This window comes from Centroberyx gerrardi, unplaced genomic scaffold (assembly GCF_048128805.1).
Source record: "Centroberyx gerrardi isolate f3 unplaced genomic scaffold, fCenGer3.hap1.cur.20231027 Scaffold_82, whole genome shotgun sequence".
Lineage (NCBI taxonomy): Eukaryota > Metazoa > Chordata > Actinopteri > Beryciformes > Berycidae > Centroberyx > Centroberyx gerrardi.
In genome coordinates, this window is record NW_027605218.1 from 57,374 (window position 1) to 72,373 (window position 15,000).

At 43.0% G+C, this 15,000-nt stretch overlaps 1 protein-coding gene across 1 annotated transcript in view; it reads right to left on the reverse strand.

The window, feature by feature from the left end:
* The window catches only part of ehd4 (EH-domain containing 4), a 47,609-nt gene that overhangs the window by 29,401 nt on the left and 3,208 nt on the right, over positions 1–15,000 (reverse strand). The window contains 2 exon segments of the mRNA XM_078282344.1: positions 1,355–1,452; positions 6,543–6,719. Of these exon segments, the coding sequence (XP_078138470.1) occupies positions 1,355–1,452; positions 6,543–6,719 (275 nt within the window).

Here is a 15,000-nt window from a genome sequence, read left to right on the forward strand (position 1 = left end):
GTTCCTATAACACTGCCGGGGTCGGGGGTTCGACTCCCTGAGCGGCTCAACGGGTGGAGCAAGGCACTAAAGCTTCAGTCAGCCGTCTGACTCCGGACTGAATATTCTGTGTTTCTCATTCTCTTAAAGCCATTCCGATCTACAGTCTTCTGCTTAAATGCTTGAAATTAATTTCTTAGTCAAATATAAATAGTGAAGTTGATCCTATGTATGAATTTGTTTCCAAAGCCTTTGCCTTTCCATTCAAGGCAAAGAATCTAAAATATAAGATAGTTTTGATTTGTTTAACACTTTTTTGGTCACTGCATAATTCAGTTTGTGTTATTTCATAGTTTTGAGTCTTTACTGTTATTCTGAAATGTGGAAAATAGTAAAAAATAAGAAAAATACGTGTGTCCAAACTTTTGACTGGTAGTGTAACAACGGTAAAAGTGTCAAGTTTATTTATAAAGGCCTTTATCACATCACTATATACCATACTACATCATACTGTATACATATACATACTACACAGCATATACCATAATGCATCAAACATGAAGTACTTTGGATAAAAGCCTCCATAAACGAAACTAAATAAATATATTACATGTTGCATCACTCAAACCAACGGCTAACAACAGGCTTCTCAAAGAGGATTTCAGAGAGTAACGCTAACAATGCTAACAAGCTGTTTTAAGGTGACTGGAGAACCAAATCAACCCCCCCCCCCCACCCCCCCACCCCCCACCATCCCAGATGGGACAAGGAAAAATAAAGGTTTCTAACTGAGCTATCAGGGTTTCTCTTTAATGGCTGTGTCTGCATGTATACAGTTGACTGATACGGGTTTCTGAGGCCAACACCAATGTTTCTGGACTGGAGCTGCCAAGAGGCGATGCTCAGGATTTCTAAACTCCACTATTTCCATTCCAAAATATTCCAAAAATTGCAAGTATTGAGTTTCTCTCTCTGAATTTTCTCTGGAAAAGCCCCTGAAACAGAATTTAGACCAACATGGGACATGGAAACTCCACTGAAACCCAGGATTATAAGAAAAGAAGAATAACAGTATACTGTATGTGATCAAAATGTCTCATTAGAATACATTCAGGTTCAGCTCTTCCAATAGACAACTAGTGTAGTATTGATCAATTCAGCGATGAATATGTAATCAATCAAACTGCATCATATCAGACTGGAGCAGATCTGATTTTAATAAAAGGTAAATATCAGACCAGATATCAGTCTAAACCGAAACTATGGAAGACACAGGAAGACAGAAGGACAAGGGTGGAGAATTATGGATGCTGTCTATCATCACACACACACACACACACACACACACACACACACACACACACAGTGCTCGTACCTCTGCTGATTCGTTGTTTCTCTCCAGACAAGATGCCAGGAGTGTCGATAATGCTGATGCTCTGGAGAACCTGATTGGGCATCTGGGAGCAGATGAACCTGGACACACACACACACACACACACACACACACACACACACAGTGTTAGTCGCAGCATGTCTCCTTCAGGTGGAATACATAACACCAGCATTACGTCATGTTCCAGTTGAGCGTGTTGTTGTGAAAGCTACCTCACAGATCAAAACACTGCAGATAAGTGATGATTTAATATCCATATCTGTGTGCTGGCCTCGCTCACACTATTGTTTCAGTCAGGAAGGATCCAGGCTGTTTAAACCAGAGGGAGCTGAAGCAGTCTGGACTCTTCTGTCACAGGAAAGATATGACACATGTATGTAATTTATGTACTATGTGTTTATATATAGCCTACAGTATAAAGGCTTTACAGTTGTGTCACCAATCTCCTCCCAGCAGCTGAGTCTCATGATGGAGGAACATGTAGAACTGTGTGTTAGTTAATAAAGTGTAAATCTGTAGAACTGTGTGTTAGTTAATAAAGTGTAAATCTGTAGAACTGTGTGTTAGTTAATAAAGTGTAAATCTGTAGAACTGTGTGTTAGTTAATAAAGTGTAAATCTGTATGAAGCAGCTAGAAGCAGAGAGCAGCTGAGTCAGCTTGTTGTGGTGTGGCTGTAGATCCATTCAGTAACGTTCTCAGTAAAAGTGAATAGTGTGATAAGGTGGATTTGGTTACTGTGACACAGTAAACTGTCTTGTCTTTAGCCCTAGTCTCTACTCCAAAACACTCTGAGTTGTAGCTTGAGAAGAGTCAGCTCAGTTAACCTGAACAAACTGTTAGCTAGCTAACTAGCCGGCAAACACACTGATGTTAATGTGAACATGCTAACGCTAGCTGCTACTAGCTACGTTAGCTAGTGTGCTAATCAGATGTGTTAACAACAAGACAGTGATGTTAGCTGACCAGATGCTATGGTTAGCTAGCTAACAAGCTGACATTATCTAAACACTAAATCAATCAGATGGATCAGTGATGAAATGATCAGTTCTGTCAGAAACAGACAGAAATTAACCGTCTGTTCAATTCTGTTGAGACGACAGAAACACAGTCAGCTGTTCACAGAGCTGAGGACCTCCAAGATGGCCGCCAGAGGGGGCGGGGCTAGGCTACATCACCTGAAAGCCTCTACACATAAAATGACAACAAGTCTACACAACGTTTTCTCCACTTTCTTTTGGGTATGGTAAGCAAATTTGAAAGGGTGTGTACACTTTTGATATCCACTGTATACACATACTCTAACAATAGCATTTGGTGTGTGTGTGTGTGTGTGTGAGTGTGTGTGTGTGAGTGTGTGTCCTCCCCACCATTCCCTGTCATTAAAAGTTAAATTTAGCTGACAGACTATAGCAGCTATAAACTGATCAGTGCAGCGGCGCGGCCGGCTGGCAGAGGGAAAAAACAAACCGCCTGCGGTCCTGACAGGGTGACGCACACACACTTCCCCCTGGAAACAATGACTTATTGTAGAAGGTTCCTCCTTCGCATGGGGCGAGATGGGATTCCTGGTTAAAGGAATGTCTTTGGCCACATGTAGGCACACACACACACACACACACACACACACACACACACACACACACACCCCTCGAGGACCAACTGTCCTTCCATTTCCTTGTTGCCCCGCTCAGAAATATTTCTGGACAGAGGAAATACGTTTGACCAGCGTGTTTTTCAGCTATATTTAAACCCCGCTAACTAACTCTGTGGTATCTGACAGCCCGAAGTGTGTGTGTGTGTGTGTGTGTGTGTGTGTGTGTGTTTACATGTGGAGAGGTCATGTCAGTCGGGGGTGAGGGAGTCACTTCCCAGAGTGTGTGTGTTTGGGGAAAGCGGTGACAGGAGTGTCAAGAGGTGCCACGCTGTGTGTGTGTGTGTGTGTGTGTGTGTGTGTGTGTGTGTGTGTGTGTGTGTGTGTGTAAGCAGAGAGGGGTCTTGGCAGCAGGGAAGTAAAGGAACAGTGGATCCTGGTCTGAAAGGTTCTTTGTGGTTCTTCTACAGCATCACTCCAAAGAACCATTTTCGGTTCCAGTTCGCACCTTTATCTTCCTGAGTGTGAATACAGCTGATAGTTTAGATTTTCATCAGTGGATTGCCTTTACAGACACATTTGCGCAATTTGTGACGCAGGCGGGAGACAACGAGACGCAAAAAATCCCCACATGTCCGACTTGTAATCAGCACTAGTAGGTTGCGCTTTTTTCCCAGTCGGCGGTTCGTATTTACAGAACATGCAATAAGACTTGAACGCAGCATCAGAGTACATGAGCTGTCTATTTGCCAGCTAGATAAAATAACATATCTAATATCGCAATATATGCAAGTTTCAGGCAGTGGACAGTCAGAAAATTGGATGCAGGAAGTCCCACTGCAGTGTTGAAAGGTGTTTTAATCACTTTTTGGGTTCGACTGTTGGAGACTGGGCGTGAACCGGAGGAACACGAAGCTCTACGGTGAAGTAAGCGACGAAATTTCGAACACAATCAATCGTCATGATGGCAGAAACTAGGAAAACATCTTAAGACCCGGGTTATTATCCTTTAAGGAGTTCAGGTTAAAGGGTCCGGGTCGCTCCGCTGGGTGGAGCTCTGCGGATTCTCTGTGAACCAAAAACGTATTCAGACAGAATTCAGTTCAGATCTGGTTCCAGACCTCTGTCTCGTCCCTCCGTCTGCCCCATTTCTCAGGTCGCTCTACTGTATTCTGCGTAAATAAAGCAGAGAGGCCAGAGAAACGTCTTTACGCCGTTAAAACACGATTCATCATGGAACAACAGCTCCGATCAGCTGGGAAGACTTCAACATGCTTACAAAAGGGAAGTGAGATAAATCCTCCGCCATCAGGACGGACCGACTCACTCCTCCCCGGGACACCTCTGGGTGCCATCGATCACTTCAGCAGACCGGGTGTCTGTTCCCGCATGACACACTGTTGAATTTCACCGATTATTTCAAAATGTTGCACGATGAAATATTAGACTAATGATGCCGGAGGGGAAACCGGCTCATGCAGCAGTGAAGAAAAAGGATTCAGATAAGAATACAACAGATAAAAAACAGGATTAAAGCCACTTCAGTTTTGAATGGGAAAATCCGTAACGTTAAAGATGGCGGCTCGTCAGCGAAACTGGCCAATCGACACCTTTGTGTGCAAATCATAAAGAAAATCCACCAATCGGACTTTCAGGTTTACGCAGCAGCAGAGCTTTGCTATTTACGACAACTGATGCAGGTCGGAGCAATATCAACAGCCGGCAACCGTGTTATTAATATATTCGAAATAATTTAATAACATGATACTGTCAGATATTTAACTTTCAGCTCCCTACTGCGGACTGCATGATGACATCACTGCTGACAGGTGATACAGTGACAGATGCATGATGGGAGCCGTAAACCAGATTTGTCTTGAATGTCTAATCTGACTGCTTGGTGCAGCAGTGGATGGAGCTGCGTTCAGCATCAGCAAGAGGAAAAAAGAGACAACAGCGTCCTTTAGAACAGACTTTAACACTTCATGCCGTTAACAATTCATCTGTTTTTGGAAACATGTAATGCAAATTATTATCTGTCTGTCAGAACTTTAGATACAGACCGTCCCCCTTCAAACAGACAGGAGTCTCCGAGTGAAGCCACTTTCCTCACAGAGACAAGTTAACCAGGACACACGCCTGCTGGTTACTGGCAGCTAGGTTCGGCTTGAAAGGATTCCAATGATTGACAGATTTCTGACAGGTTGACAGAAGGTATGAATTTGCATAAAGCTAGTTTAAGCCTTAAGCCTGGTTTATGGTAGGGCGCTCGACACCTTTGATAAGTGTCGCTTGACAGAAATGACGTATTTTCAACAGAAAAAAGTGTCTCTCAACACTTTCCTTTCATGTCGCGCACCTGGAGAATTTTGTTATGTCGCGGACACCGTCACATTTTGTCGCGCAATGTGATTGGGTAGTCACATTGCGTCACACTAACGTCGCCATGGAGATTGTAGTTTTCACTGAACTGAACGTCCTTACTGATATTTTGGTCTGTAACTTTTTTGTCCTTGCTTAATTAACTAGTTTAATTAGTTTAGCTCGTAGCAAATATGGAGGGTATAGATGAAAGACTGGCAGAACAAGTTAGACAGTATCGCCACCTGTGTGATTCTTCAATGAAAGAATACAAAGATGCGCAGATGGCATTAACGTTGTGGAAAGAGATTGCCGATACCCTGAATATCAGTATGTTGGACTGCAAACGTCGGTGGAAAAATCTACGGGACAGGCAGGCTATGTTTACTATCCCTGCTGTCTTTATTGGTCAGACGAAAATGTTACAGTAGGCTAAACAATAACCACTCGGTGGTCGAGAAGATTATTCTGTATCATGGAAGTTTAACGTTAGGATAGCGTCTGGTTACCATGGAGACGACTGAAAACTTTCACCGAAGCATAAATTACAAATGTCGCGCGGCTCTTTATTTTCTGATTCACTTACTTTGATAAGTGTCGAGCGACACTTATCAAAGGTGTCGAGCGCCCTACCATAAATCAGGCTTTAGACTGGTCTTAGATTCTCAGGTAGGACTAGGCTAACTAAGACTGTCTGTTACTTAAATATTACGGCTGACTTATGTTGAGGTAGGAGAGTTAGCCTCCTCCCCGCCGGCTAATCTTGAGTTAAGAACTTTGTTGTTATGGCAACGAGTCGGCCTAACTGTCCGAGTGGGACGTTTAAATACTGAAGCTGTTTCATAAAAGATGCTAAATCTCTGGTTTTTGGAAACACCTGAAGAAGAGAGCGAGTCTCTAGTGACAGAAACAACACATTAGAGATCTAACCCTGACAATCAAGAAGTAGTAGGAACAGGTAAGTATAAGTGTCTATAGCAAGTTTGACTTAAGGTCACATTTAAGTCTAAGACCAGGTCTATCTTTATGCAACTGGCCCCCGGCTTCATATTGTCATTTCAACTGTTTCCCAATGCAGCAGCAGCACAGCTTGTCATCTTCACTGTTTGGTTTGTTCCTTTATTTCCCTCTCTTGTTCCTTTTGAGATGAGATTGAGGTGTGTGTGTGTGTGTGTGTGTGTGTGTGTGTGTGTGTGTGTGTGTGTGTGTGTGTGTACCTGTTGAGGAAGGCGTTGCCGAAGGCGTTGAGCTTCCTGAAGGGTTTCTTGGGGTCGACCACCAGAGCGTTGCCGGGGACGACGCCCTCGTTCTCGCCGTACATCACCGCGATGAAACCGTCTGTGGTCGGCTCCGGACCGATCCGCATCCCCGGAAAATCCTGTTCCAACAAATACCTGGAGAGAGAGAGAGAGAGAGAGGGAGAGAGAGAGAGAGAGAGAGAGAGACGTTCACTTGGTGTGCTTTAATCAAATGAAACAGGAAAAAGTATCAAAAATTCCCAAATCGGGGAAAGATTTTTCTCTCAGTGCACAGCTGCAGTATGTACGCTTTACCTTTCTTTCATTTTTATGGATGAGCACTATCAGTGAACATTTGCTTTGGCAATACTGTTACACAACTGTCATGTCAATAAAGCTTGTTGAATTGAATTGAATTGACAGAGAGAGAGAGAGAGAGAGAGAGAGAGAGAGAGAGAGAGAGAGGGACAGAGAGAGACAGACAGGTGTAAAGAGAGAGAGACAGGTGAAGAAAGAGAGAGAGAGACAGAGAGAAACAGAGAGACAGAGAGAGACAGACAGGTGTAAAGGTAGAGAGAGAAAGGGGAAGAGAGAGAGAGGGAGAGAGATAGATAGAGAGAAAGAGAGAGAGAGAGGGAGAGAGATAGAGAGAAACAGAGAGAGACAGACAGGTGTAAAGGTAGAGAGAGATAGAGAGAAAGAGAGAGAGAGAGAGAGACAGAGAGAAACAGAGAGAGACCGAGAGAGACAGACAGGTGTAAAGGTAGAAAGAAAGAGGGGAACAGAGAGAGAGGGAGAGAGAGAGAGACAGAGAGAGACAGAGAGAGACAGACAGGTGTAAAGACAGAGAGACAGGTGTAGAAAGAGAGACAGGTGGAGAGAGAGATAGAGAGATAGAGAGAAAGAGAGGGAGAGAGTCTCTGCCTCCACACATTTCCATGTCAGACTTGTTGGAATAACGAACGCTCAGCATGCAAATGAAGAACAGCAGCTCCAACATGAGAGTGAGACGTCGACTCAGCACTGAAGACTGACTGAAATTCACTTCAGAGGATGATTTTCTTCACAAAACAGAAACATATATAAAGCATTATACAGATATAAACCAGGCTGGCAGAGTCCGTGTCATCTTTTAAATCTCAAAACTTACTTTTATCATAAAGCCTTTCTGTCATCTTTGCCTTTTGTTCATTTTATCCTCATTGCTTCATCTGTTTTTATGTTTTCCTGTCGTTTTATCTCGATGCCTGGACTGTTTATACCGTTTTATTCCTAAGGGATCGTTCTGTTTTATTGAGCTACAGCGTCTCATCGATCAATTTTTATTTTTCTTGGTTGTGTGAAACATACACGAGGACCGGTAAATACTGTGTTACAGGCCGGACGCAGAACTAGGATGAATAGAAAGACACTCCTACTTAAATCAACACCAACAGAATATATATTGGAACGCAGCCCGGACAGAACCTCTGTAAGATCAACAGCAGCTGAGGCAGAGGAGACGAGGGCCACGTTCAGTTCAATCACAGAGTTACTGCACTTTTCCTGACCTTTCACCTTTTCCTTACATTCTGCATTTTCAGGCATTTCTGCTGCTGCTCTTTTCCACACCGACTTACAGAAAGATCAACAGTAGAAGAAGCTTCACTTCCTGGATCACCAACATTACAAGAGACAAATAGTCATGTTTCATTTCAGTGCAGAGCTGTCAACTTTCCCAACTGTCCCAAGTCGGTCTCAAGTCGTGAGGCACAAGTCTCAAGTGAAGTCTCAAGTCTAAATGTAGAACAGCAAGTCAAGTCAGAACAAATCAAGAGTCCAGTATCAATTTAATATCTTAAAGAAAACTAAATATCTAGGACTTTTCAATGCAATATGGTTTTAATAGGATAAAAACTTGGTAAGAGCATCATGAGTTTGATTTCTATAATCCGTTTCAACTTCAATAAATTCAATCATTCCATACAAATTCAGAAAACAGAATTTAAATTCAGTCGTCCGCTGGAACAAATCTCATCACTTTCAATCTAAGTCATTTACACAAACACAAGATCTCAAGTCAAGACTCCTGTATTTTTCTAGTAGTCTGTCTTCTTGGGAACACTTTGTCCTTTTCTACACGCTTCATGCTTTAGTTCCCCTGAGGAAGCCCAGAAGGTTCCTCACTAAAACCTCTTTAGTTTTTAGGAGTCGGCAGTAGAGCCGGCGGTGGAATCAGTGAGTTCAGTAACAGTTTGGATCCTCTAAAAAAAAATAAAAAAAAAATAAAAAAGCTTTTTCCGAGCTTTCATGTCTGCCTCGACCTCCTGCACCTCACACACTGAGTTTCCCTCGGTAAGGAAAAGTGAGAAAGGAAGGAAGGAAGGAAGAAGGTCGTAAAGCGTCTCTGTCTTCTCACTTCCTGTTGTGCCAGCCTGCAGCAGGAAGTCAGAGAGAGACGGAGAGACGCTGGTGGATTCTGTCTGAGGTTGCCAGTCCACTCTGTACGGAAGCCCATTGAGGACAAACTGTATATTCATTTTATTCACGCCGTTTTCCTGCGAGTTAAGTTCTGTTTTCTGGACATATGGAGTTATTTCTGTCAGTGTCTCCACATAACACATTTCGTTTTGCAGAGATGATAGCCACCAGGGCTGAACAGAGAGAAGAGAAACTCCAACTGCATCAACAGGAAGCCCAAGCTCCGCCCACACCGTTTGATTGACAGGTGATCTGTGGGAAGAGCAGTGCAGAAACACCGCAGCGAGGCTGAGGGACAAAGATGGGGACTGAATAAAAAAACAAAACACCGCCTCCTACATAACATAATCATCATCAGTGGTTACCATGGCGTTTTTACATATGTTGCCATGGAAACGTGCCTTCCTCTCCCTCGCCATCGTCTCTCAGACTCAACAAACCGATCCGCAAGGCCAGTGGCGTTGCGGGGGTGGAGCCGGACTCTCTGGCGGCGGAGTCAGAGAGGAGGATGCTGTCCAAGTGACGTGTCACCCTGGACGGCCTCCCGCCCACGCCGCGACGCGCCGGCCAAGCACAGGAACACATTCAGTGTGAGACTCATTCCAGCGAGACGCACCGCAGAGCGCCACAGGAAGTCAGTCCTGCCGGTGGCCATCAGACTTTTCAACTCCTCCCTCAGAGTGTCAGACACTCTGACTCAGTAGACTCAATAGACTGGACCTTGGACTTATTTCACCCCTGTCAGCAGATTAAAAACCCCATAATTTATAACTTATATCTTAAACTGTGCAATACTGATTCCGGTAATAATTTTGTGTAATAATTTAAAACAAAGGGGAAGGAAAAGAGCAGGAGTGAAAGGATTTCCTCCTACTCCTCCTCCCCCACACCCACCCACAAATTTCTTATTTGTCTTATTTCTACATTATTGTTGTTATATATTGTAGTATAATGCACATACTTTACATATTTTTATTTGCACATATTTTTATAATGCACATACTTTACATACTTTTATTTTATTATAGTATAATGCACATATTCTACATATTTTTATATTTATTTTCTTATTTCTATTTTTCTTATAATTTCTCTATGCCTATATATATTTCTGTGAGCAACTGCAACGAAACCCAATTTCCCCTCGGGGATCAATAAAGTATTTCTGATTCTGATTGTCTCTTTCCACACCATCTCTCTCTTTCTCCGTCTCCTCTTCTTTACTCTCTATTATTAAGCTTCCTCAACATATCTTTGTTAAAGCCCGTCTTCGTTCAAATTAGGTTTAGAAAAATCTTTAAATTTATGGAGTCTAACAGTCAGTTTTACTTAGGAATATTATTAAGACTAGTTCGATTGGCTCCGCCCCCTCCCATCACTAAGTGCTCTAGCTATTTTCCTCCATCCTTTCCTCTCCTTCTATCCTCAGTGTTACAGATCTACAGACCCCCCCCCCCACACACACACACACACACACACACACACACACACACCCCAGCTCTCCCCTCCTTCATTCATCCTCTTCTCTCTCTCCTTCTCTTCTCAATCCTAAACTCCTCCCCCCTTTTTTTCTCCATCCATCTGCATTTCCATCCTGTTAGGGGAGCAGACGGGGTCAAAGGTCGTCAAACAGAGATCACAGCAGAGGCACAAAGGAATGCTGGCATGCACACACACACACACACACACACACACACACACACACACACACACACAACGCCTCGCAGGACTGAACAGTCTCCTGCTGAACTCAACAAGAATCCAAATCCAACCAGAGCTGGAGAGGTGGAGAGGCGTCACTCCTGGAACTAAATCTCTTTTCTTAACCAAAATTAGCCAAAAGTGGCTGTAATGCTATTTATTATATTATATATATTCAATGCTGTAATTACTGACAATAGGGAGCCGAAGTTGACGTCATTTCCATTAACCCTTTAGGTGACTTTCCTCTGTCAGTGTATGGAGGTTCATATCAGCAATATAACAAGCATGTGGCTTTGATTTTGAAATATGATGTAGGAAGAATCAACACATCTCACTTGCCTTCATTTCACAAAAATCCATTCAGTTTTATTTACATGAACGACAAGTTTCTACTCCTAAAAGACGGCTCAGTGTGTCAGAAAATGATTGATCTGTCAGTCCAGCTGAACTCTGCCGACTGACCTCGACTGAACCTCAGGACGCTTTTTGCTTTTTTTTTACTCTTTAATCTTATTTGTGGATGAAACTGGTCTTACATTTTCTGTGATCTGGCATTAAAAAGGTCTTTAATAGTTTAAAATTTAACTCACAGAAACCTGGAGTCACTCTGTTGATGGTTTGCCCGTGGTTTTCCCTCAGAAATAAATAAAGGTTTGTTTCAGTCATAATTGTCTGAACAGTTGGTTCATCTATGTTGAAGTTCTCCATCGGTACAAAGTCTCTTCTGGAGAGTTTCTTGAACCTTAAAGTCACAATGAAACGGCATGTTGAGCATCTCGCTTCCTTAATGCGATGTATTTCCTGTTGAAACAGGATGTTGGGGCGGGACATAGCACAGGGAGGGATCATTCAAAAATCTGAACCAATAGGAGATCAGTTAGGGAGAGAGAGGGAGTTCTATTGGATGGGAGGGGCAGAGGGGCGGGACTGTTCAAAAATCTGTGATGTTTTATTAGTTGGAATTTTTATGTCGCCTCCTGGTACACGATGATGTCACCACTAAAGATGTTCCGTTTTCCAGGAAGTAAAGTAATGAGAAAATATTTTTTTGTCATTATTTTATTTATTTATAAATTGTCAATGACACACAAGGTGTATGATAGTTAGAATGAGCTGAAAAGCCGAAAAAATTTCATTTCAGTGTGACTTTAACTGTCATCCTGTAGGACCCAGCAGGAACGACCCTGCGACCCATTTTTGGTCCCCGAGCCGTAGTTTTATTTCAGGAACGCTGTGGACTCTCTGCTGGTTTCACTTCCACCACGAAGAAGAAGAAGAAGAAGAAGAAGAAGAAAATATGTTGACTCTGCAATTTATTGGCCCGTGTTCCCATGATTCATAGCATTCCTTTCAGTTCCCATGATTCATAGCATTCCTCAGGGCAGGGAGGAACCCCGGCTGCAGGACGCTGCACGGGTGTGTGTGTGTGTGTGTGTGTGTGTGTGTGTGTGTACATGAGTGTGTGTATTCATATACATACATGAGCATGTGTGTGTGTATATACTGTATATGTATAAATGTGTATGTGCATGCATGAATATGTATATACATGTTTGTGTGTGGTTGCACATGCGTGGGTGTGGTGCATTAATTCGTGTGTGTGTGTGTGTGTGTGTGCAGGGGTGTGGTGCAGTCAGACACCCCCCCCCCCTCCCCCCCATTATAACAGCCACAATTTCTGCAACTTCTGAACAGAAACTAACTCAAACTAACAGGAAAACTGATCCCAGCTCAGTTCCCCTGTCCTGGTTTGCAGCCAGCAAGTATGACTCAATAGATCTGTGCACACACACACACACACACACACACACACACACACAGTGCCTGAGCACTGCAGATAGGAGATAACCCAGTGAACTGTAACTCTCACACTCTCTATTCAAACAGAACAGACTGAAACAGACTCTGCATGTTCACAGGTTTCCACATGAGATACAATGGAGGGGGGGGGGGGGGGGGGCAACAAGACAACCAGTCAGTCAACCAGTCAGTCAGTCAACCAGTCAGTCAACCAGTCAGTCAGTCAGTCAACCAGTCAGTCAACCAGTCAGTCAGTCAGTCAACCAGTCAGTCAGTCAGAGAGGAAAAGCCAGGCCAAAGAACACAATGTGTGTCGTAGCAATAGTAACATGTGAGAGAGTATGTGTGTGTAGTAACCAAACACTGTGTGTGTGTGTGTGTGTATATATGTGTGTGTGTGTGTGTGTGTGTGTGTGTGTGTGTGTGTGTTGACCCAGTTTCCAGTAGAGTGTGTGACTCTGCTGTCAGACTGATAGAGGCTCCACAGGTCGCAACACGCAGCACAACACACACTGTTAACACTGACACTGCTGAGGGGGGGAGGGGTGTGTGTGTGTGTGTGTGTGTGTGTGTGTGTGTGTGTCTGTTCTAACCAGGGCTCCTGACTAGAAATGTAACAAAAGTCTGCAACCTGAAATTTCACGACACAGAACTTTCTGATGGATACCTGCAGTCTAAATCTGTTTGTACACATCGTCACTGTCGGGGGAAAAGCTCTTAACTCCGGTTCGGGTTCGGGTTCGGGTGATTTCCATGTTTTCGCTGCAGCTGAAGGATCACAAGCTCCTCTGCTCTCTGAAACCTGCGGAAAGACGGCTCAGTACGTAAGAAAAGCCGTTCAGAACAGATCGGTCGACTCAAACCGAACCTCAGGACGCTTTTTGCTTTTTTCCCTCTTTAAGCTCATGTGGAAGAAGCTGCTCTTCAGTCTGATGTGAAGAGTCTGCTGATGGTTTGCACTTCTGTTTTGCTTTTCCCTGTTTCAGTCATCATTTTCTTCATTCAGATTTTGTTCAAAACCTCTATAATATCAAACTGTGAACCCACTCACCCTGTCTGCTGCTGCAACACGCACACACACACACACACACACACACACACACACACACAGGGGTTCCTGCCTTGAGGCTGGCATGTTGTCACGAGTTAAAGAGCTGACTGTTCCCCCCCTCACTATCAGAAGAACACACCCACACACACACACACACACACACATATATACACTCATGCATGCACACACACCCTAACACATGCATGATGCATGATGCACACTCTTGGAAATGCGCTGCACCTATGCATGCACATACACAAATATCCACTAGAGAACAGTGTGTGTGTGTGTGTGTGTGTGTGTGTGTGTGTGTGTGTGTGAATAAATGAAACTCTCCTGCAGCAGAAGCTCAGGTTTGGTTTTTTCAAGTCATCAAAGTACAAGTCAAAGTCCCAAGTCACCAGAACCCAACTAATGAAATAACGAAAACTAGGTGTGAAAAAACATTTTTGTTGACTGAAATGAAAATAAAAACGAGGCTTTACAAAAAAACGATAACTGACTGAAACTGTGTGTTTACAAAACTAACTAAAATAAACTAAAATTATAGAGAAAATGTCTTTAGTTTTCGTCTTTGTCAATTTATTTCATACATAAGCCTAGTGTTTTAGCTGTGGCAGTTTTAGGCCACGCCCCTCGCCTGGCATCATGGCGGTGAAAGTCGGGAGAAAGCGGCAGAGTCTCATTTGGGATTACTTTGAATATGAATATCTGAATATGACTGTCTCAGATAAGAGCCTTGCAGTGGAAGGTGATAAAACACGTGGAACATTTCTCAAGGGGAAAAATCCCACGAATCTAAAAGTCCGTTTGAAAAGCTCGCACAAGAAGGTTAACCTAGCTGACCGTGACCAGGTAAGGGAGAACGCCCAGCTTTATGTACTGTTGTTGTTGTTGTTGTTGTTGTTGTTGTTGTGTCCAGTTGAATTTTTCTGGTTAATGACACAAACACACTGACTGACACACATCTTTTATAGTTGTCTTTTGTGGACGGTTGTTCATCTGTCCTAAGTGAATACATTTTTTTAAATGGTATGATGTTTTGTTGCGTTTTTATTACACAATACTTCTTCTGATCTTTTTGAATCTCGCCCCTGACAAATACCCCATATTACAAAAAAAGACTAAAACTAACACTGAAACTAATAAAAACTAAACTAAAACTAAGCATTTTCAAAAAATAAAAACTAAACTAGCAAACCCGCTTTAAAAACGAATTAAAACTAAACTGAAATTGAAAACAAAAAGTCAAAACGAAATAAAAATAAAAACTAATGAAAAATGCAAAACTATAATAACCTTGATCTCAAGCAATTAAAACTGTGACTCGAGTCCAAGTCATGTGACTCTAGTCCAAGTCATGTGACTCGAGTCCAAGTCATGTGACTCGAGTCCAAGTCATGTGACTCGAGTCCCCACCTC